The 24012-nt window shown below is 41.7% G+C and overlaps 1 protein-coding gene across 1 annotated transcript in view; it reads right to left on the bottom strand.

Moving 5' to 3' along the window:
• The window catches only part of TASOR2 (transcription activation suppressor family member 2), a 49756-nt gene that overhangs the window by 3758 nt on the left and 21986 nt on the right, over positions 1-24012 (bottom strand). The window contains exons 13-20 of the mRNA XM_065871787.1: positions 23860-23922; positions 19896-20600; positions 16721-16963; positions 12081-12954; positions 11325-11754; positions 4331-8140; positions 1023-1148; positions 75-228 (exon numbers count right to left, since the gene is read on the bottom strand). Coding sequence (XP_065727859.1) covers positions 75-228; positions 1023-1148; positions 4331-8140; positions 11325-11754; positions 12081-12954; positions 16721-16963; positions 19896-20600; positions 23860-23922 — 6405 coding nt within the window. The remainder of the gene's footprint in view (positions 1-74; positions 229-1022; positions 1149-4330; positions 8141-11324; positions 11755-12080; positions 12955-16720; positions 16964-19895; positions 20601-23859; positions 23923-24012) is intronic.

Here is a 24012-nt window from a genome sequence, read left to right as displayed (position 1 = left end):
ATGAAATAATATTTGAATCACTGGGCAAGGAGAAATTGATTTGACTAGATATGAAAGGAAAATGAGAGACAAACCTAATGTTAAAGATTCTAGTATTCTGTCATCTGACACCACAAAGCCTCCTGTCTGGAACAGCTCTTGGTAGGTGTAACTGAGGACGTCTTCAGGGCTGTCGATTCCGGCAAAGATGACACTGGGCAAGTGCTTCAGCTTCAGCAGAGAAGGAATCTGAAACATAAAAAGGTACCCCGGTGAAGACAGGTTCATTGGGTCAGTTTTGTCACTTCTATCCAAGGGTGTCCAAACTCAGGAACAGCTGGAAATACCTTTAACCTTGACGACTGACTGGTAATTCTGTCAGTTAATAACGACTTTTAACTCCATCAGCAATGCTGCAAACTCATTAAGATTAGTTACAAAGTGGTCTCTCAACTCCAAAGGTGGAAGACGGAATGAGAGGAGAACACCTGAGGTTTGGGACCTGTAATCAGGCAGGTGGCAAGCTCACCACCACCCTAGTCTCCCGCTTCACGTGGCGTCCGTGCTGTGGGTTCAGTTCCTGCCTCCTGAGGCAGGACCATAAGCCCAGGCTAAGCCTCGATGTCAGAGCTTTTTGGGATAAGCAATTACTTTTATTTAACTGATAGGTAAATATGGTAAAAAACAGAGTTAAGAAAATTTTCAAAAGTCCTTTTAAAGCAAGATTTATTACTGTTAGACACCAACAAGTGTAGATTTATATCTCAGGTGAGAAAATTTTACCAGTCTCTTCATCGAAGTTCTCCTTTAGTTACTATGAAAATGTTCTTAACTCTGAGACATAATTTGCCTTATAAATACCTTGGTAAATTACAACGTTAGTATCAGCAGTACAGTATCTCAACCCCATTATCTTTAGATTCAATGGTATTGTGCTTTAACTTCTTCCCTAAATAAAAAGGCAGTGATGAGCCTGATAATTATAGAATACCATAAAATGCCCAGAATACATTTCTCTGTAAGAAAGTTACTTCCAAACCTACCTGATGCAAATGTGACGATATATCTTCATTTCTGATGATGACTATGAGCATATCCTTCTCCCTGTAAAATGCTTGACAGAAATGCTGAGGTTCAATTTCTGTGTAGCCTCCTTTCCTTAGAATATGCTGAAAGATTTACAAATAGACATGATTTAAAAACGGATACTTGCACAGAACTACTTTTACAGTTTACTAAAAATATCAAAGACCACATCCTGTTTACTAAATTACGTTCTAATAAGGCAACATAAATGGCAGTTTATCTTATTACTAGATGTCAGCTTTCACATATAAAATGACTCCTGGGTATCACTGACAACTGGACTTAGAAGTTTATTTCAAAGGCAAAGCACTTTATAATGAATCTTTCATGTTCATAAAGTATCAAAGGTGGATTCTTCTGAAACCTCAGACTAATATACATACATGAACCTCACCCTATTCAAGGGAGTTACCTTGGGAAGGCAGATATTTACTTTAAAAATGCCATCTCCAGTCAAAATGTTTCTACGACTTTTGACAATACCCATGATGCCTATGCATTACTTTGAGTATCGATAACAAGGACGGATTCTGGAAGCTGGCAGTGGCTTGGACCCAGGCTTTGAAGAGTGGCGGGAGCCGGGTGTTACACTGTGCCTGGTTATGGGGTGCGGCTGTGTTCCACAGAGCAGTTCTGCAATAAGCCTCACTGGGAGGATAAGTTCGTGTAGTTAAAGAAGTTAACCTTTAGGAGTTAACCTAAGGTTAAGAAGTTAACCTTAACCTTGTCCTCCTTTGTGATTTTGACATTGTTTCTGTCTGAAGGATTCTGGAGGTTTACCAAAAACACCATCACTTGTCATTTCCTTTCTAAAATAAGGTGTTACTTTGGTCAGTCTCCCCGCCAGATCTCAAGACAACTCAAATTTTGACTTCAAGTTTTCACTCAAAATATATGGCAATGCTAACACAACATAATGAATCAACTATACTCCAATAAAAATTTAAAAACAAAATGAGAAAAAAAGTATGGTGATGTATCTTCAAAAGACATTCCTACAGACAAGATATCTTTGAACAAAGAGCTCCTTAAAATATCTAAATATAAATCCTTATAAATCCTCACCTATTTTACTAATGAACGATTTGAATTAATACAGTTTCTGATAGGTTCAACCTTTTCATCAGCTCCTGTGGAATTCTGGGCCATCCTGTCACACCCTGAATCACCTTATGAGTAAACAGGGCCTGACACCCCATCACTGGTGAATGCTCCAGGACAGACAGATTCTCCACCATAGCTTTCTGAGCTTTTTAAAAACACTTTGCTCTTGATCACACTTTATTCTCAAATGTACTTTATACTATGTCCTCTCTCACTTGAAGTTGTTTTCAAGGTGCACACGATGTTATTTTCTGTTGTAAATAGTGGCCACGTGATAAAATATTACCATGAAATGATACAGTCACTACCGAAACAAGCATGTTATCTAGAAGTACCATGAAATGATACAGTCACTACCGAAACAAGCATGTTATCTACAAGTGTTACTTCGATAAACATCACTGTGACTGCCTCCTTATGAAAACCAGTGTCACCTGTGCTCTGTAAAAGACATGAGAACTAAGATAGTGCATTGTTGCTTTTGAGATGGAAGCAAAAAGAAATCAAGTATTTTGCTCAATGTGGTAAAACAAGGACATGGCCATGGTGCTCAGTTGATCCCTGACTTATTTCAGCGCAGGTCAGGGTGTGGCGTGTCTACTCAGCCAGAGAAAATCAACTTTAATTCAAGGTTAAAATAAATAAATAATTTCCAGGTTACTTTTGGAGGCTAATCACCTTCCAAAGACTGAAGGCCACTTAATGCTTTATTTTTTCAACTAAAATCTTACCAAAATGGCACAGAAATTGCAACAAAGACAATGGGGAGGGGGGCGGGCGGAGGGCAGACCAGATGTGGCAGCCATTTGTGAAGAACGTTGGACAACAAGAGGATCCTTGATTCCACAAATTTGGAAAACACTAAAAATCATATTAAATGATACAAAACAGGAGCCATCAGCCGCCTCACAGGAGAACGTACTGCTGACTCGGGCGACACGGGGAAGCCTCGCGTTGAGGCCGGTTGCCTCGCTTTTCTAATCCACTCTCCGTGCTGTGGTGGAGGGACCACTCTGTCAAGTGCAAACGTGCTGCTCCTCATCTTTCAGAAACATTTCTCGGTGCTCTGCAGGGACCTCAGGAGAGTCCAAGTGCCCCCGCGTGACGTCCACGTGGCCCTTTTACCCCTGACGGTGATCGCCGTGCCCCCGACCGCCCCCCACCCTTCAGGAAGCCTCCTTAGGCCCCGTGCTTCCCCCCCGGGGCAGCGCTGAGCCTCGGCCCGCAGGTGCCTGATGACCGCGACGTCCACACTGACCGATGCGGGGCAGGACTTGCCAGGAGGCGCAAGGCGCAGTCTGGGGCCTTTCGCTCCTCCGCAGCGGCCCTGGCATCTACACGCCGCGCACCCATCATGGCGACCGTCACGCTCGTCACTCAGCCCAGATGTTGCAAACATCTGCAGGCGCTCTGTGCTCCTCAGCAGCTTGGCGCTGGCAGGGGTCTCCTGGGACACGTCATCCCGGGGCAGCCACCCTGACTTAACCCAGGACTCAGCACGAGGGCTGACACGCGTGGACCTGAAACAAATCTCATCGGGCATCGGGACCCGAACCCTTACTGGTCTACCCGTCCACACCTGGTGAGAGGCCGGCGTCCTCTCCTGAAGGAGAAAGTCCCTGGGCCCCTGACCAGGTCTGCCACCCTCAGAATGACATCTTCGCACCTGCTCCGCCACACCTGCCACAGCTGCACAGTTATTTTACCATGTTTCTCACGTCCCGTTAGACCGAGAGGATCAGGAGAGGCAACATTCCCCTCACCTGCGCACGTGGGGCTCCAACACGCACACCTAAGAAGGACCCTGGATCTCCCTCACTCTCCACACTAGTGGAGGTACACAGGTAAGTTTTTTTTTAAAGCTGAATCTTAACCTTTGGCCTGTGCTTGTGTGTACAATTGAATACGCCTCCACTGGACTGTTTTATGAAAAGAACTCACTGCACTAATCCTGGGTAATCATACAAATCTTCAAATATAGTACAAACGGCAGATCCCTGTGGCCAAACCTTTAGTCTGCAGGGAAAGACTGAGCTGAGAAGCTGAAACACCACTTCGTATCAATGGCTTCTTTCTGAAGCTGAGAATCCTGTATTACTTACAAAAAACTTAGACAGCAATCAAAATAATATAGACTGTTAAGGAAAATCTGGCACTTTACCTTTGTTCTTACAAAGAATGACTTGTCCTCTGTCTCCACGAGGTGGAAGAGGAAGGTCCTGGTACAAGCCTCCTTCACAACCCTCTCCAATTTGATGTGCAGACTGGTGCACAGGTCTGCAACCACGTCATCGTAGGAGGCTGGCCGAGGGATGGAGGGACACAACTCTCGGGGTTCGGCTTCTCCAGAAGCAGCGTGTGGCTCTTTCTCCTGGAAGATGACCGGGTGGCTGTTCATCACCTTGTTGAATTCGGCGTATTCGTTGAGAATGAGGGAAATGTCATTCCGGGACTCTTTCAATGTACTGTTATATTTCAGTTTGTTGAGGTGGTATGAAACAGTTGAATTTCGTTCAGAGTTTGGGAGATGATTTCTATCGTGGCTACACCTCTCCTTCCAGGAGGAGGAGGAACGGCCCACACAGCTGGGTGTCTGCCTTCTCGCCTGCTGACCCTGGTGTCTGGGGCCTGAGTGCACTACTGTCACCATGAGGGGACTCCTGCTACGGGAGGAAGGAGGCAGCCCTGGGGACTCGGGCACTTTTGTCGCAGGGAAAGCCCCCATGGCGCCCTGGAGAGGGGGCTCCTTAGGAAAGACGGCGGTGGAAGGGGCGGAACACGGAACAACTCCCGTCTTCACAATTTGCTTTAGTTTATGTGCAAAACGCAGATACTCCAGATCTAAAGTGTTCTGGGTGAGGTCGTCTGCCACCTGCCAAGTGTCTGTCCAGGAGCTGAGCAAGCCGCCCTTGGCCGTGAGGCCGGGGTGCCTGCACAGGCTATGCAGGGTTCTCGTGGTGTCTCTCAGCTCTTTAGTGACAGTGAAGTTAGCGTAGGTCCTGGGGATCCCACGGAGATCTCGGATTTGGACATAAGAGGGCACACACTTATCTTCCTTCTTTAATCCCACGTGCCGGCTTCTGGGAGGAATGCCCGTCTCCAGCCCTGGAACCTGGCTCGAGTAGCCCCTGTCATCATAATCACTATTGTTTAGGTTCAGGAAAGAGTCAAAACCATCTTTAGAAGTACGTTGTTTTTTCTCGGTGTGACCGTATCGCAAAGTACAGGACTCTTCCGTATCTAATCTGGGGTTTCCACACTCACCAAAAGAGTCTTGATCCGAGTCTCCAGAAAGTGGTTCATAATGGATGTCAGAGTTCACACTGATATCCAGGCCTCCACCTCGGGTCACAGAGCCCCACTCAGCCCTCTGCCCCTCATCAGCACTCTTATCTTCCACCTGCTCTTCAAAGAGCCCACAAACAAGAGGGGCACAAGATTTGGGAACAAAGGAAGAAGGCTCTGTATCGATAGTTTCACCTGTTGCGGCTGTACTCTGGTAAGAATCAGCATGTAAATAGACGGGGAAAAGCCCACCATTCAGCAGAGCTCTTGCTGCACACGGTGACCCATCTTGCAGCATGTGGGCCGGTTTGTGTCTGCCTTCTGAAGAGGTGATATGCAGCTGAGAGCCGACACCTCCTACATCTATAGCTGTTTCACATAACTCAGCTCCAGTTTCATTATTCTTGAGCAGACTGGCCATTCTGACGATCATTTCCTGTGTTTCAAACTCCATCCCTGCATCGCTGGGTCCTGCCCTGTGGGTTAGGGTGGCCTCTCCCGAGAAGAGGGTGGGCTTGGGGAGCTCCAGGTACCCGCGGGCCGGCACAGCCTCAGCTCCGGCAACTGGGTCAAGGCACAAGGACTTAACCAGGATGTAACAGAGTTCGTTTGTTTGCAAATCAATGCTCGAGTCATTTTCCGTAAGGCTCTTAGAGCTGGTCTGCTGTTTTAATGACACATTCACACCACCTGGTGTGGTTGTAGAAACAAACGTGTCAGCAAAAGACTTATTTTCAAGGATCTTCTGAGGGCTAAACGGAGGCTCACTGGTCTCCACGACAAGATGACTTAGGTGGGGATTTCTGTTCTCTACACTCATTGGTTGCAGTGGATTTCTTGATGTTACCAGGTTTTCTAGAGAATCTCTGCATGTGGCAGCTGAGGCAGGCTGGTTTAACTCTGCATCATGGTGTGGCACCTTTTCTGAGAAAGAGTAACCCTCACCACACTCACTTGGGACAATATCCTCAGTGACCTCACCAGGAAGGGTTAAAAATCTATCTTTTCTTCCTGGGTGATTTTTTAGTATTAGAGGCATTTCAGCAGAAAGCTGCATTTGCTGTATCTGAGTTAAGTTATCTTGTCCCACTGGATGGGTGGGACCAACAAAAGAATTTTCTTTTTCTGTTATGGCCAAATCTACTGCTTCAACCTGGGAGGATCTGTCAGTTTTCTCACAGTGTGCATCACAGAGTTTAAAACTACTTGGAGATACAGGCCAAGCTGGCTTTGCTTCTTCACCTGGTACCTGGCAGTCAGGGCTAGAAGCTGGTGACACTTCTTCAATTAAAGAACTGAAGGAGAAGTCTGAACCAACATGAACTTCCTCTGCAACCTCAAGGGCACAGGTTTCTTTCGAAAGTATGAAAGCCACTGTCTGTAAGTTATCACCTTTTCTCTCACTTTCTCGTGGTTTCATTGACGTGTGAGCAGCAGAGTTCACAGCAGGCACCTCTTCAGGCTCAATTATTTCTTCCGCTGTCTCCTGAAGCTCTAAGCAGGGGAACGGGGCCTCCTGCAGCTGCTCCATTTCACCAGCGGATGCTTCTTCCCAGGGACTCGTGGGCGGTGATATGGTGAGAGTGAGGTCAAGGTCAGAATCCTCCTCTGATAACTGGAGGCTGACTTCCTCTCTATTCACAGATAGGCTGGTTTGTTTGGTAAATGCAGAATTACATGTTTCAAAACTCATATTTTCACTGTTTAGACCACTCTTGTCATTCTTTAGTTCTGAAGAGCCATCCGAAGCATTCCTCATTGATGGGATGCAGTCAAGTGAATCTTTTTCTTCCAAGGGATCAGAGGCTGACGATGAGAATACTTCTTCAAGCTGGGACGACTCTACAGTCTCTTCCGAAGAGATGCTAAAGAGACTCTGAGTCGACAGAAAACATTCTTGAGAGCGCTTCATTTCTTCTCTGGGTAACAAATAACTAGAACTTTTAACTAGTGATAATGCCTCTGTTACAAGGGAATTATTAGACGGCGATGGTGAGCCTGCAACAGCCTGCCCTTTCTGTAATGAACACATTTCTTTAGCAAGTATCTCTCTACTTACTGAGGAGGCACAAAGGTACTTAGTGCCTTGTTGTCCTGACATTGCCAGAGAGGGAACATCCCTAAGACACTGTGTCTTTTCAAATGCGGACACAGGATGTCTAAGGCTTGTAGCAGGTGATACTTGTTTAATCAACTCCACATTAAAGGGTGTAGGTTTATCAGCTCTGTTTACAACTTCTGTCTGTATTGGTGCATAGGCATTTTTTTCAAAAGTGAATGTAACTGGTTCCAGATTAATCACTACATACTCCGTATCATCCTCCCCTTCCAACGATGACTGACATTCTTTGTTTATAGAGCTGCTATGCCGGATAAGGCCCTGCAAAGCACCTGTTTTTGTTTGCATTTTTGCATGAAAAACATCAACTTTGCTTTCAAGGGTGCTGTACACAGACTTTTGAAAAATCACTGACGGATTGCTGATCCCATCGTAAGTCCTGGCGAATGTGGACTGTGTGACAGTATCATTATAAGATGTCACCTGTGTGCCATCAAGTGGCTCAAAGGTTTTATCTTCAGCAGGAATAGGAGATCCATTAGTTTGGGTACTTCCAATGCTAGAAAGCACCAGATTAGAGGTCTCTAGTTTATCTGATGACTCTTGTTCGGCTTTCCCCCCAATTATCTGAAACGATAAAAGCAAAAGAAATAAATTAATTAAAAAAATCAAGAGCCAAATAGATCTTTTTTTCAAGCATTTACATATGTGAAGAACAGAACAAAGATCAATTTTAGTTTGCTCTGTTCCTTTGAATCTTCATAGGGTAGAGATCAAGCAAATCCCTCTCTTCTTAGGCTTAAAATACCCCCCAAATAGGAATTTGTTTTATCTAAATACACACACATGAGAACTCCAAAACTTTCTTAGTTGCACAGCCTTTTTTTTTTTTTTTTTTTTAATGGACTTTTGGGAAGAAAAGTGGCTAGACCACTGGCAATTTAAAGACTTGAAAATGCAGACTGTTTGCTAAATAGCATCACTTACTTCAGAAATGCAGCAGTAGAGGAAAAAGTGCTCAATTAATTTAAATTATTTTTAGTAAGATTAAAAGATAATCTTTAAAGCAAAGAATAACTTATTTTAAACACCAGCTTTCAATTAGACTATAAATGCACTGTCCTCTGGAATGTTCCCATGAGGAAACACTAATTATTATCTCTTGTACTCAGAATACACTGATAAGCAGCTTTCCCGAGGTATCAATCTCTATCCTGTTAAATAAAAGTCCCTTACCCCTTAGCTGTCTTCTTAGCTTATAATTGGACATAATCTCTCTCTCATTTTAATACCTCCCTATTCAACAAAGCAGTAGAAAACACAGTGCAGCTTGCATTAATAAACTCAACTAAAAGGACTGATTTAAACAGTACCAGAAAGGATTTAGCATAAACAGTAACAGAAATACCTCTGGACAATTTTGATAACCTCATAAAAAGGCTGTTTCTTTTCTTTTTTTTTTTTTTAAAGGCTGAAGAATGGTCTTGTTCAGAATATGGTAAAGTGGATTGACCATACAGTTGACCTACACCTGTAGCTCTGGAACACTACGGCCACAGATTTCCTGCCAGATTTTGAAGCAGTCGTGTTGTAAGTCAGGACCTGTGTTTCAAATCTCTTGTTAAAAACATCTCTGCCTTAGTCAAAGAAAGACACTGACCCGAGCAATTGGCAGGGAGGAGCTGAGACTTGGTTTTAAGAGGACACGACTGGCCAGATACAAAGCATAGAAAACTCTTGATGGTACACTCACTCTGAGAACAGTTCTATGACCCTCCCAATCATACTGTGGCTGATAATGTTGGGCCATAGTCGTGAATCTCACCATGCCTGTGCTCTTAGTGAAATGAAAACTTTGATAATCCTAGTTTGCCCTAGAATAGGGAGTGGTACAGGATGTGTGTGCACCTTTAAAGTATGGGTACAGTATTCAAGAAGATGACGGAAACATATTTCGAAGTATATGCTATAGAAAGTGTTAGGAATCGTTAATTTTAACATTCTACTTTCTACTTAATACTCTTTCATGTTTGCAAGAAAATCATTCCTAAGTGGACATTACTAAAGTAAGTTAATATATATTACCACAACCAAAAATACTTTATAAGAAACTAGTGTGTGTATAAATATATATGTAATAATTAAAATCTGCCTGACTAAACATAAATACTTTCTTATTCTAAGGTAGTGATTTTATGTATCTCTTTGAGAATAAGATGAAATTTATGAACCCCATCCTCAGGAAAAAAACGCATACACACGTAACATATATTTTATGTGTACACATATAAACACACACATATGTGCATATATATACATAAATACATCCACAGTATTAGACATTGAGAAACAGCTAGAGTGTCCAGATCTGAGTCTTGGCCGGACAATTTACTATGTGCCTCCAGTCCATTCTGTACTTCTCCATCCTCAGTCTTCTCACCTATAAGATGGGTGGCACGGTCCTTACCTCACCTGGCCGTGTGAGAATTAACTGAGCTAATGCAAGTGAAGGGCTCAGACCAGTCTCTGGCCCACAGCGTTCCACCAGTCTTCATTCTGATGAAGATGAGCATCTGCAGACACTCACAGACCCTCTGAGGCTCACCCCTGGACCTGCAAATCCCCACGGAAGCCCAGGTACAGAAACTCAATGTTAACACAGGCACTGAAGGTGCCCAAACCCATGTAAAATTATTCTGTAATAAATCTGCTCTGAAAGCTTAAAAAGGCAGGTATTTTGTCAATCCATTTACTTAGAATCTTGATACAACTTTTTAATTTGCTCCAATTAAAATTCGATTATCAGGCTTCCCTGGTGGCGCAGTGGTTAGGAGCCTGCCTGCCGATGCAGGGAATACAGGTTCGTGCCCCAGTACGGGAAGATCCCACATGCCGTGGAGCGGCTGGGCCCATGAGCCATGGCCGCTGAACCTGAGCATCTGGAGCCTGTGCTCCGCAAAGGAAGAGGCCACAACAGTGAGAGGCCCGCGTACCGCAAAAAAAAAAAAAAAAAAAAAAATTCGATCATCTGTCCTATCAGTTGAGAACAGTGAAATGAAACAAAGTGTATTTTTCATATTTACAAACAGTTATCTGCAGACCTATGAGAGGTCTGGCATTTTATTTACTGTCTCAGGATTTGTTTTTTGTTTTGGTGGTATGCGGGCCTATCACCGTTGTGGCCTCTCCCGTTGCGGAGCACAGGCTCCGGACGCGCAGCCTCAGCGGCCACGGCTCACGGGCCCAGCCGCTCCGCGGCATGTGGGATCTTCCCAGACCGGGGCACGAACCCGTGTCCCCTGCATCAGCAGGCGGACTCTCAACCACTGCGCCACCAGGGAAGCCCTCAGGATTTGTTTTTAAAAATATTTTTTAATATATTCAATTTTAGTTTCCTTTAAGGTTTATCAAAGATTTTTTATATTTATTATTACTGCATTTGATCCATAAACACTATTATAGGTAAACAGAATAAGTATTATTCACCTCTTTTAAAAGATAATAAGCTCAGAGAACAAGTAATTTGCCCCAAATCATACAACTAAAGTTACATAATTATGGTTGGCTCCCAGATCACCTGAGGCGTACGATTTTTTCCCTACTTTTGTTTCTTCAATCGGGGTGGTAGATAAGCTCTACCTGCAGACAATCCAGACTTTGTAAACTAAGTTTCTGGCATTCTAATCCTTTACATAGCTAGAGAATCCACTTTCCTAAAAGAAACCAATGCCTTGTTATGAATGTGATTTTACGTACAAAACAAATTTCTTCAAAACTAACACCAGCATTTACAGTATTCAGCTTTACCTACCTCATTATTACAAGAATAGATGAACTTCTGGCTTTCTGGGGTCTCTGGATGACCTGCTGTTGCAAACATTTCTTTCTGTTCATTCTGCACCCAAAGCTCCAAGCCTCTCATGGGCGGTGGTTTCATGAAAGGAAGCAGGGGGTCAGTGTCTGGGAAGGACACTTTGGCAGGAGGACCTCTGGGAGCCTCATTAGTCTCCAACAGAGGGTCTACGGAGCACCTTCCCACACCGGAGGACTCTTCAATTTCACTGAATTCAAACGATTCTAACGTGCTATTTATGCACACGTATTTTGCTGGGTTGCTGTGTTCTACTACTTTTCGGGATGATTGTATGACTTTGTTTTGATTGCTATAAAACAGAGCTACCCACATATGAAGTAAAAGCTTCACTTCTTCCATGTTATCTGGTAAATCAGTATTCCAAGGCCTGAGATTTTAAAGAAAGAAGAAACCAAAATCATTGAAAATGACTATTTTAGTTGATTATCTTATAAGTAAGTGCCTTAATTATTAACCTTAGTTTTTGTGTTCATTTTTATTTTAAAAATTACATGAACATGAAACAATGAGTAAAATAAAAATGAAGTTGATTTAACAAATAAGTACAGTGAATCTGCTTGGTATTATTCCCAAGTTACTGGATTTTACACACTTCCTTCTCCCTCCCCAGAGTTTAGCACAAGTATCCCTTCTCGCTACATTTATCTCAACAGAAAAGTTCATCCATTTTCATCCAGTGTCACTCCTACTCACCCGTGTAGTGCTCTGACTACAGTCTTCTCCAGGGGGTTGTTGGTATACTTGCTGTCTAAGCTGAACACGTAATCTGCTTCCCATATGAAGGTGACCTGAAAGGAGCCGTCACAGCCGAATACGGTACGAGAGCGGCAGAAGTCCTGCAGGCTGGAGGGCGGCACCCTGCTCCTGCGCCTGAGCGCTGGGGCCTCGGAAAGCTGCTGCAGTGGGGAGGTGACCTGCTGATGCCGAAATGGCATCACTTTCCCCACTGGGGTTCCCGCTTCAGGGCCTTTTGTGCCATTCTTGGCAAACGCAGGGCCTGGGGCCCCTCTCTGCTGTAGATGCTTCTTTGAATGTTCTGCAAGGAGCAGGGCATAGGAATGCTCCACAGCAACGATAGAGCTTTGGCTTGCGTCGGAACTTTCTAGGGTTTCCTCGGGCAGTGCTGACTGGGCTTCTGCAGGGGCCTGAATGCCAGCAACCAAGCTTTCTTCCTCCTGGCTGACCGTGGGGTCTGATGTCAGATTACTCTTATCAGAGGAGGGCTTGGATAACGGTCCACCTTTTTGACTTTTAACTCCTCTATGATATTCATGGTCTGATGTACCGCGCAAAGAATGTTCTTTAGAAAGCAAAACATCGTTCTGTGGCAATTCAGAGGAGCAGGGCAAGTTTCTGGGCTCAGAGGATGGTGTGGTAGAGGTAGCAGCGCTTAGTGCAAGATCAGCCAACATATTTAGGGCCTGGGAGTCACAGTTGACAATGGAGTTTTCAGGTGGGTCTTCTGAAGCCACTGTGATATTTTCTGGCTGAGCTGTACTTATGCTAATAACATCTTCTTGACCATCTGACATTTCTGATTGAAGCTGTGAAGAAGTTTCTCCTTTGGCTTCAGCATAAAAGAAAAAAAGACACATAACACTTGATTTCCATAGAATTAATTCTTTGTCATATTACTGTGGTTCAGTGAAAATCAACAGTTAAGTCAACATATTCAAGAAAAACCTCTTGATATGTTGCATAAATTGTATGTTAAATTTTTATTACCAGAGTGAGGTCTTGTCCAACTTCCTGATGTATTATAATGTATTTACCAGAGGAACAAGTCTTAAGGAATGTGCATATTAATTTAAAAAGAAATCACCCTTCAAAACTGCATGTACTCAGGCTTCCCTGGTGGCGCAGTGGTTAAGAGTCTGCCTGCCGATGCAGGGGATACGGGTTCGTGCCCCGGTCCAGGAAGATCCCACATGCCACGGAGTGGCTGGACCCGTGAGCCGTGGCCACTGAACCTGCGCATCCGGAGCCTGTGCTCCGCAACGGAAAAGGCCACAACAGTGAGAGGCCCACGTACCCCAAAAAAAAAATAAAAAAAAAAAAAGCAAAAAACCTGCATGTACTGACCTACACACAAGGCATACTGCTCAGCTAAAGAAATACACAAAGAGAAAAAAACAAAAACAAGAAAACAAGACTCCTGCCCTCAGAGAGCTTACAATCTAGTGAGAATCTATGAATTTCTAAGTTTAAAGTGTATATTATAGAAGGTTAATGTACTTTCTTAGAAATCATTTCCCTTGGCAAGTTATTAGAGAAATCACCTAAGTTCAAAATAGAGATGATTTTTAACCATACTGATGTTTAATTATAATACGTTATGATACAAATAAAAAAGGAGGAAAGTAAGAATATTCTGAATCGCCAATTAATTTCAAGTTTTTAAACTTCAGTTTATGCATTAAAAACATTTCCTCTCTGTTCTATCTGCAAAAAAGCAAATCTCCTCATCTACTGATAATTCTCCTTACAGCAGGTACTCAAATCTACCCACTGGCATTCGGTCAGAAAACTAACATTCTCAGGTGGTTTACTTGCCTTCTCAGCACTTTGATTCAGCCTTTTAAAATGTGATTATCACGAAGGACAAAGTTCTCAACGATACTGGGCAGTGAGTCCCTGTGGCAGGTGGCTGGATGGACAGAAAAGCCAACTGTGCTCCTCTTTATAATTAGCAGTAGCAGGTCAGAAATAAATTACTAACCTGTCTGCAAAGCCCAATGACAGTACATTTACAGAGAAAACTCTGGCCTATGAGGTCATCAAACAGAATGACAAGAGTGTGTGTATGGTGAGGAGGGTAAAATTAATCAACCACTGCCCAGTTCTTATTTAAAATATCAAAGCCCAACGGGGTGAGGTACGAGAAAGTGGCCCAAAGAGGGCTGTCTCATGAACCCTCCGGGTGTACTGGAAACACATTCATTTTAGGATCTGATGTGTTTACTGACACTAAGTTCATTCTATCCTTAAATACTACGGTTCTTACACTGAGTATCACTATGAGGAAGGTCGAATATAGAGAACACTGTATTGAGTCAAGAAAAAGGGTTCATTTTAATATGTGTCATTTCAGGTAAATCATTTAATAACTGACTTGTTAGAGGTTTTCAATTAATTAAAAATACAATACTGATAATCTATCTCTTTTCAGAAATACAGATAAAATGATGCCAAATAAATTATAAAAAATTAAAGAGTTCAGTAAATAAAAACTATATTGAAAACTTTAAAAAGGACAGAAAACCATTAGTTTCAGTAACAAAATGATTGAGCCTTCTTAAACTCTGATATTTCAAGTAAAAGAAATGAAGTGGATTAGCATGGGTGATTAAGAAATAAAAGAAAAATTAACACATTATTTAAAAGGTGGTAATCTTAAAATTTTAACTTGGAATGTGGCTGCACAATATATACAGACACTTGCAATACAAATCGCCCTATTTCTGAATACCCATTCTGGAAACTTTTCATTTTCTGGGCTCACTTTTCTGCCAATGCCCAGTTGCACACCTCCTCCCACTAATCGATTAGCCTACAAGTATATAAAAGCCAATTCAGCACAAGGAATTCTGATGACAAGGCTGGGAATACAATGCATTATGTATGTATCTATACTCATCCTGTTTACAAACTAATTGGAAAGACAGGACCAAGACACACCAGATGATTGGAAAATAGTATGAATTAACTCTTTAATGTTCTCAAAAACCCAAAAAAGAAATAAAAAAAAAAAAGGAGAAATGAGTGCAGATCAGAGCATCAGGAAATGACTCCGTGTGGACTTAGCTGAGCAGAGGGGACCGCACAGGAGTGACAACAGGCGTGGTTCGTGTGGGTGGCACCACGTGCCAGGCAGGGAAGGCACGCATTGGGAAACGGCAGGAGAGAAATGTGGACCCGTGGGTAAGACCACCTCATAACTGCCTGGGGAGACAAGCAGAGAGTCTGTGTTGGGTATGACTCACTACAGGTTGTACGGTGATATGACTGAGGAGCTTTCAGAAAAATCTTCAGCCATAAACAACATTAACGAAACTGAGGAAAGGGACTTCCCTGTGGTCCAGTGGTTAAGACTCTGCGCTTCCAATGCAGGCAGTGTGGGTTCGATCCCTGGTCAGGGAACCGAGATCCCACATGCTGCAAGGTGTGGCCGAAAAAATTTTTTTAAAAAATGAGGAAAGAAAAAACCAAGCTCATCCATAATACCATCACCCCAACAAAACAAGAGTTTCTTTCCCTGAATTCCACTGAATTTGAGGCTTTTAAAAAACCTAAAGGTAGATGAGAGAAAGTAGAATCATGAGATTAGACAGAAAACTGATGGAAATACAGAGATATGAGGAAATGAAGGTTTTTCTAAACAAAAAACACCACCACACATACAACACAGTAGGACTCAATACCGAAGATACTGTAAAATGTATAGATTTTGCAGCTTGGTGGAGCTGCACTCTACTCAGAGAGACGGGTGTGAAGAGGGACATGGAGCTGGGAGAAAAGTGAGGTCCGCGGTGATGAGGGAATGTGCCAGCAACGAGGAGGTTCCAGCAGGTGGAACACGGAACTAGCAGTCAGCTGCTGGCTCACAGAAGGAGACTTGGTTATTCACTTCCCCACAAGTAGAAGTAGAAAAGCAAAACTGCTTTTAAAATTAATTTAATGCCTTTTAAAACCAAATACAGGGGCTTTCCTGGTGGCGCAGTGGTTGAGAGTCCGCCTGCTGATGCAGGGGACACGGGTTCGTGCCCCGGTCCGGGAAGATCCCACATGCCGCGGAGCGGCTGGACCCGTGAGCCATGGCTGCTGAGCCTGCGCGTCTGGATCCTGTGCTCCGCAACGGGAGAGGCCACAGCAGTGAGAGGCCCACGTACCGAAAAACAAGAAAAAATACAACTGAAATACAGGATTCGAGATTACTGACTGCTTTGAACCATGTCTTTACAGTTCCCTCTGGACAAACTTATAATATCCTTTTAATAACTGATTATGGTCCAGAAAAATACTGCCAGATGCTACTTGCTTGTGAATTTAGTCATTAAAAAAGGCCATTTATACTTTAACTCTGCTAAACAGTTCATGTTCAGGCTTTCTGCAGAATGAAAAGTAGGGTCTATTTAGTGAAGGTATGAATCTTTGCACTTTCTAATTTATTCACAATGGGAAACCAAGTTACTTGTCCTGTCAGTGTCTGAACTAAAGAAGACCACAAGAACGTGACAGATTTCAACTGATCTTATACTGTTTCAATATACTACTTTATAATCTTGATTAGTCTGTATTACGGTGCTGAAATTTACAGGAAGAGGACTTCTTACCAGGTTGTGGCTGCTTTCTGATTCTGGGATTCTGATTGCCTTTTACTATATTTTCCCTCTGTTTTTGTGGAGATTTCTTCACAGGTGGCTCAGCCCTTGGAACAGTTTTGACTGGAGACGTCTCTCGTTTCCTTGCCCTTTTAGCATTCGTTGACACTGGAACATCTTTAGAAATAGGAGCTTCTTGGTTTTTCCAATCCAATTTGGTTGTCTGTACAAACTGTGCAGTCAGCACTTCAGCACCTTATGCAGAAAAGACACCGCTTTTTAAGGGGTAGGGGGCGCACATATTTATCAGCATAGCTTTCCTTTGATTTGTTTTGGGGGGGAAACTTTAATAATGGGGAATAAAATATAAAATTTGGGGTACTTCATTAAAAGATTTTTGAACTTGCTAAGTGTTGGTCTATATCCCTAATTAGGATTAGGAGAAGAATATCAGAGTATTAACTTTATAAAAACAAGGCATGACTTAATTTTTTAAAACGATTCCATAATCTTTGCTGACTGATGTGGCAGGTAAGGCTGAACATGCTAGTTCACAGCACAGGGTGACAGATAATTCAATTTACACAAAAGCGACACAGCTCCCATAAAGCCATATGGTTAAAACCATGATCACACTGTAGAGAAGAGACTGTAGGTTCACAAAGAGCCATCTTACATATTTTCCTTCACTACACCTAAATATCAAAGCTTTAACACTGCCTGAAAAATCATCTCTTAAGAGAAGATAGAGGAAGGTACATTGAAGAAAGTCCTCTTCTGATTTAACTTCCTATAAATCTATTATAATTGCTCATTTCTCTTACAAAATGCTCAGCTTTACTTCTCGCAGGGAAGGAAGGAAAGAACTAAAGGTGGAGGCACATGAGGAGAAAAAACTATTAACAACCTGCTTGTATCACACGCAGAAAGTGTTTCCATCCTTTAAGAGTTAAAAAAAAATGTTAATAAATGTTCCCTGTGAAAACGTTTTCCCCATTGACTATATAAAATAATCACACATGTGAATGTTAGCAAATATTTTAAAATTACGTTATATGGAAAATACTATTTCTAACTGATTGAGAACAGAAAACATATTAAACAGTTTCAGAATGTGATGGTTATTAGCGAAATGTAGAAAAGAGACCAATTTCATTTTATTCTTTTGAAGGTTAGAAAAATTAATGGTTTTTTAAAAAAGCTTTTAGACTCTCTTAATGTTGTACATTTCCCTGGGTCTAATTATTTTCTTCCCTACTAAACTATCAAAGGCAATAAAGCAGCAGTTTTGTTTTTAGAGTAAGACTTCTGATTTTATACTGGTTACAATTTCTAAAATTTTTAGCATAAAAAAAGGCAAAATATAAGTCAAGCAGGAAAACTGTTAAGACTAAATTAAGAGGAGAAAGAAAATAAGATGAGATGATCAAGACGAGGGGAAGCGTAACATCTGCACGGGCAGGAGGGGAACATCTCTCACAACCTAGGTCCTGCGAGGAAAAGGAGAAACACGAAACAGGTGATCCTGCAGGGACTGCCCTGCTTATTTGCATCACTCAGTGACATGTTTCTCAAACTGCATGCAATAACCCATGGGTGTATTATAAAATAAACTTAATGGGCTGCAACCAGAATTCTTTATTAAATGAAACAGAAGATATCAGATTGTATTACACATAGTTAGGGTAAATGCTTCCTGAAATTTCTGTTTCAGTAATGTATGAATTTGTGTGTACTGGACTACAATATACAACGTATTTCTTTTCTTTTTTTTTTTTTTGAGCTTTTGTGGTATTATATTTAGTCATCTTGGCTGGTTTAATCACATCGTTGTTGTTGTTCATTTTTTGGCCACACTCTGTGGCATGTTGTGTCTTAGTTCCCTGACCAGGGATCAAACCCGTGCCCTGTGCACTGGAAGTGTGGAGTTGTAACCACTGTACTGCCAGGGACATCCCTCAAACATATTTCTTATAGTGGATGAAATTAGCACACTTGAGAAACAGTGACAACATATATGTTGAATTACAGGTAATTTATTTAATACCTTTAAAATGGTTCATATAGAGAGAAACCCAATATGGTTGGCCTGGAATTTGTGAGGAAATGTAGAGTGTGAGTTGCTGCTTCATACTGCCGTTCTTTCTACCACCCTCCTAAACACACACATACACACACAATTTCTCAAACTATAGTTGGCCAGAAATAACTACTTGTTAAACCACAGGGTAAAATCTTAATTATCTAGGATCCTGGGGATCCACACACCTCCAGTGTTTCTTCTTTAGGCATCAGAATTTTAAAATTCAAAATACTATAGATAGGGTTGGCAAATTTTTTCTGTGAAGGGCCAGACCTCAGTCACAGCCGCCCACCTGTGCCAGCACACTGAAGTACAGAGACAACAGGTAATGCATGAGGGGCCCTTCGGCCCAAGTCTGCTCACCTCTTCGCTAAGGGGTCATAGAGCATAAGTTCCTTAGTTTTAAACAAAATACACCACACGTAATCTGAGATGACTCTAAGCCAAAATTGTGTTATTTGTTGTGCTCTGTTCACTGAAGTGCATTTGACTAACATTAAATGGCTCTGGACGCTGATTCTCCCTCAGTTTTCAGGGGGCAACAAAACCACTTGAGGAACTGTTTAATATATATGTCTCGAGGCCACTGGACCTTGTTTCAGTAGGTCTGTAGTAGGATCCAGACGACCACTTTTAAAACACACAAAGGATTAGAAATTCTGCCCCAGGATGCTCTAGTTCTGGGAGAGTCCAGGCACTTTCCCCCCTCTTTAAACATGTTCAGGCTATCACTTATCAGTTTTTGCCATCTGTTCTTAGTGTGCCTGAGTTTAGCAGATCCTCTTCTTCCACTTGAATTTGTCCGAGGACAGTTCAGAAACTGAATGACCTTATTTCTTACACAGGTAAGTAAATAACTGAGTGATGATTTGAGCAGTTTTACAAGTGAAATACAAGCTTCTGGTGGGTGGGCTTTTGTCCAATTTCTTGATTTTCATGTTATCTAGATTAGTGCTTCTCCAACTTTAGCATGCACACAGATCACCTGGAGAGAGCTAACGGACACTATCAAGCTACAGTCCAGGATCGTCACACAGGAACAGGGTTAACAGACAACAGTTATTACTAATTGCTCATCTGAAAATCCATACAGACCATGCTTACCGTTTTCTCTTTTCTCACGAAACTTGAGAGTTCTGCGACAGTCTGGACGCTTGTTTGCTCCAGCAGGAGTTCTTCTGGGAAAGGGACGGCACAACTTCACCCTTTTACTCCGTACCACGGGCAGCGTGCCTGCTTTTCTCTTACGCTGAACTCTCAGATTTGATGCTGGACTTAATGGGACCAGAGCTCCCTGCCTTGCTTTAAACATCTCTTCAGAATTCTTTTGTGTTTCTGTTTCTTTTCTTACTTCTGCCTCTGAGTCGTGAAATTCAGCATCTGGAGTTATAACTAAAGAAAATCCAGCATCACAAATTCCATCTGAAATACAAGGAGACTGAGCACACTCTGCCAATAAGTCTAGTGCAGTAGATACTTCCAAAATGTACCCATTAGGATTTGAAAAATAAGATCTCAACTGAGTTAAAGACTGTAAAGGGCACTTTTCAGCTGGAGGAGTCAAGTCAAAAGCACTGGACACTTTGCCAAAGAATGCAGTCTCTTTAATTCCATCCTGAGAAGCAGCAGTCAATGAAGGACTTTTGTCCACCTTGTACAGTTCTTGGAGATTATGCTTTACTAATGTGTTTGGACAGATTCCTTTTTCAGAAAATGATTTCTTTGCTTCCAGCAGGGCACAATTAAGGGCAGGTAAAATAGGTACCACCTTCAATGAGATGTCATCTTCAACTTTCAAGTCTTTCAGCCCTAAAATATATACACATGTATTAAAAACCCAAAGTTCTTGTTTTTTCAAAAACATGCAGGAAAAAACGCTTTAGATTACAAAATTACACGATGGTTAAATATGATACAGTGTTTCAAATGGTAATCTGAATAGCAATTAATAGAAGACTTATGGATGCACTTAATGAACATACATTATCTCCATATATATGAAAACACGCACACACAGAACCAAAAAAGAGTCACTCAGATGGGATCATCAGGTGAGAATGAAGGAGGCAGGCCCGCCTGCAGCTCCATCTCATCTGACCAGGAGCCCAGTGTGGGCTCAATGCACCGGCATTTAGAGTTGGCAGAATTACTTTTCTATTCTCATTTTCTGCTTTTAAAATATATCTAATCTGTACCTTATATGACCTACTTCAAATTCTCTTAAGAAGGTAGTCACAGGTGCAAACTTTCAGTTATAGGATAAATAAGTACTAAAGATGTAATGTACAACATAATAAAAAATAATTAACACTGCTGACGTTACATATGAAAGTTAAGAAAGTAAATACTGGGACTTCCCTGGTGGCGCAGTGGTTGAGAATCCACCTGCCTTTGCAGGGTACATGGGCTCGAGCTCTGGTCTGGGAAGATCCCACATGCCATGGAGCAACAAAGCCCATGCACCACAACTACTGAGCCTGCGCTCTAGAGACTGCGAGCCACAACTACTGAGCTTGCATGCCACAACTACCGAAGCCCGCGTGCCTAGAGCCAGTGCTCTGCAGCAATAGAAGCTACCACAACGAGAAGCACGTGCACTGCAATGAAGAGTAGCCCCTGCTAGCCGCAACTAGAGAAAGCCTGCAGCAACGAGGACCCAACGCAGCCAAAGAAGGAAAAAGAAAGGAAATACTAATAGTTCTCATCACAAGGGAAAAATTTTTTTTTCTATTTTCTTTGATTTTGTATCTATATGATATGATGGATGTTCACTAGAATTACTGTGGTAGTTGTTTCATAATGTATGTAAGTCAAATCTTTATGCTGGTAAACCCTAAACTTATATAGTGCTGTATGTCAATTATATAATACCTCAATAAAACTGGAAGAAACTAGAGTTACAACACAAACCAGTTGAACTAAAAGAAAGTAAACCCTAAGTAACCCCCAACTCTCATGGTTCCTACTGGTATATATTTCATCACCTTCTCTATCAAATGAAAATTTTTAATATTATGTAACTAGACTGACTAGTCTGTATTTTACTTCCTCTCCCTGGTTCACTCTCTGACTGAAATGCTAATTTTTCAGCAACTCAATAACCTAAAGGAAAATAGTACAGGGAAAAAAGAGAAAAGGTCAGGTCACTGAGAAATAGGTAATAAAATCCTAGAAAATGTAATTTATCAGTAATAAAAAACCCACAGATAATAAAGACCTTTGGTGCCTACTAAACTGAAGTATGAATTATACCATTCTTTTTAACGAAAAAGTAACTGCAAAATTAAGAAACACCTAGCTGAATACATTTATACTTGAGCAGGTATCAGGAAAAGAATGGCAAATAAGAATAAATAGGAAAATGTGGCTAGCCATTAAAATAAAAATTCCTTTCTCTGCAGTTCATTTAGATAGTAACAAGGAAAAATAAAACATGACAAAGTTCTTATGTACTACTAACAGTTCACAATAAAGCAGCACTTTTCTAGACAACTTCATTATTTCAAGAATTTGGAAAGGCAGAAGTCAGAACGATTTGTAACAGGCTATTATGAAATCTAAGAAAAAGAACTTTTTAAGTCTGCTAAGCGAAGAGTCACTCAATTTAAGACAAATAACCACAGCACTGAACATTTCTGAGTGACCAGAAATAGAAAAGTGTCTTAATGAACTAGAGGAGGCTGTGAACATTGAACACAACAATCCAATGTTTACTCAAAAAGAAATCCTGTGCTGTTCAACACCAAATGGTACAGGAACTAATGTTTCTTATTCAGGTGGTAGTGTACACCTAAAAATAAGAATAAAGGCAGAGCTCCTGCATACGGAGGGAGGCAGTGTGGGAACAGAGCTGGAAGCCAGCTCAGACTCAGCTGTTTGACCTTGGGCAAGTTTAAGTTTCAGTTTCCTCATCTTTGAAATGGTCACAATAAAAATACCTATTAAGGGCTGTGAAATCAATTGTGCCTAGCAGAATATCAATGTAGTAAATGCTTGAAAAATGCAAGCGGCTATTGCCATTATGTTATTATAATTGGTAATATTTTGCTTATTCCAAACAGGTAATGCCAGTAGTTCTCTGCTTTGAGTAGCTGAATACAATTTAAAAACATCAATTAAAAAATGTTTTTGGATTGGTTGTAGCTTTATAAATACCATATACTATATATAAGTTATGTTTAAACATACACAGTGTGATTATAAAACAATGAGGAAAATTTCCTCATATGACAAAAAGAAATGACTCATTTACTTTATTTATTTGCTCAGCAAGCACTTATTATTTTTTAGGTGCCTGACATTGCTAAGCAGTAGGGATGCAGTAGAATACAAGAAAGGCAGGCATTAAATAATTATAAAAATAAATATTTAAATTATATTGGTGAAAAGCCTAGGGGTCCTCATTGAAGGAAGAGTGGTGATGGGAATAAATAAAGTGATATTTAAACTGACACCTGACAGCTATGGGTAAGTGGCTAGACCAGCACTTCTCCTCCAATTTTATTCATTATCTACCCCCACCAAAGAGAGGCTTTCTAGACTTTGTTTCCTAACTGCCCTCTGAAATTCTAATACCACAGATATACTGTATATCTATTTACAGACTGCAGGAGCAATATTTTTTGCCCCTAACAGGCAATTCCTGGTCCTGGCTTGGGGGGTGATCAACATCATCTGATCAGGGGGAAGGAGACAAGTAGTCCAGACAGAGGGAAGTGCTTCTGTGAGGACCTTAAGTCCTACTGACGGGGAGACTATGATAAAACCAACTCCCAGCTCTTGTTGTTCAATAACAAATGAATCCAGTTTTGGACATGCTGAATGTGAGGACCATCTGAGACAGTTAAGTAGAAAGAAATGTCCATAGGCAGGTGGATATCTGAGCATGGAGCAGACAGGAAAGGATAAGCCTACAAAGAAAGGAGATGAAGGATTAACCAGGGAGAGTAAAGGAAGAAAGTTATTTAAGAGAAGAAAAGAGTTACCAGGGTCATATGCTGCTGAGAGTTTAAGATGAGGACTGAAAAATGGCCCACAGGTGCAGTGAACTGCCAGTCCTGGTCCTTACCTGCTGACGGGGATGAATGGAATAAATGCAACCCGTGAAGACCCATCTGCTCCTCTCCAAAACCTACACAGAATGAGAATCAGAAGAAAAGTGAGGTTGCTGATCTTATACAATAAAAGTAAACATACTGAAAAACATTTATTCAAAAAGTTG

This window comes from Phocoena phocoena, chromosome 2 (assembly GCF_963924675.1).
Source record: "Phocoena phocoena chromosome 2, mPhoPho1.1, whole genome shotgun sequence".
NCBI classification, from domain to species: domain Eukaryota; kingdom Metazoa; phylum Chordata; class Mammalia; order Artiodactyla; family Phocoenidae; genus Phocoena; species Phocoena phocoena.
The sequence above is the reverse complement of the archived record's forward strand: the minus strand, read 5'-3'. Positions and strand labels throughout refer to the sequence as shown.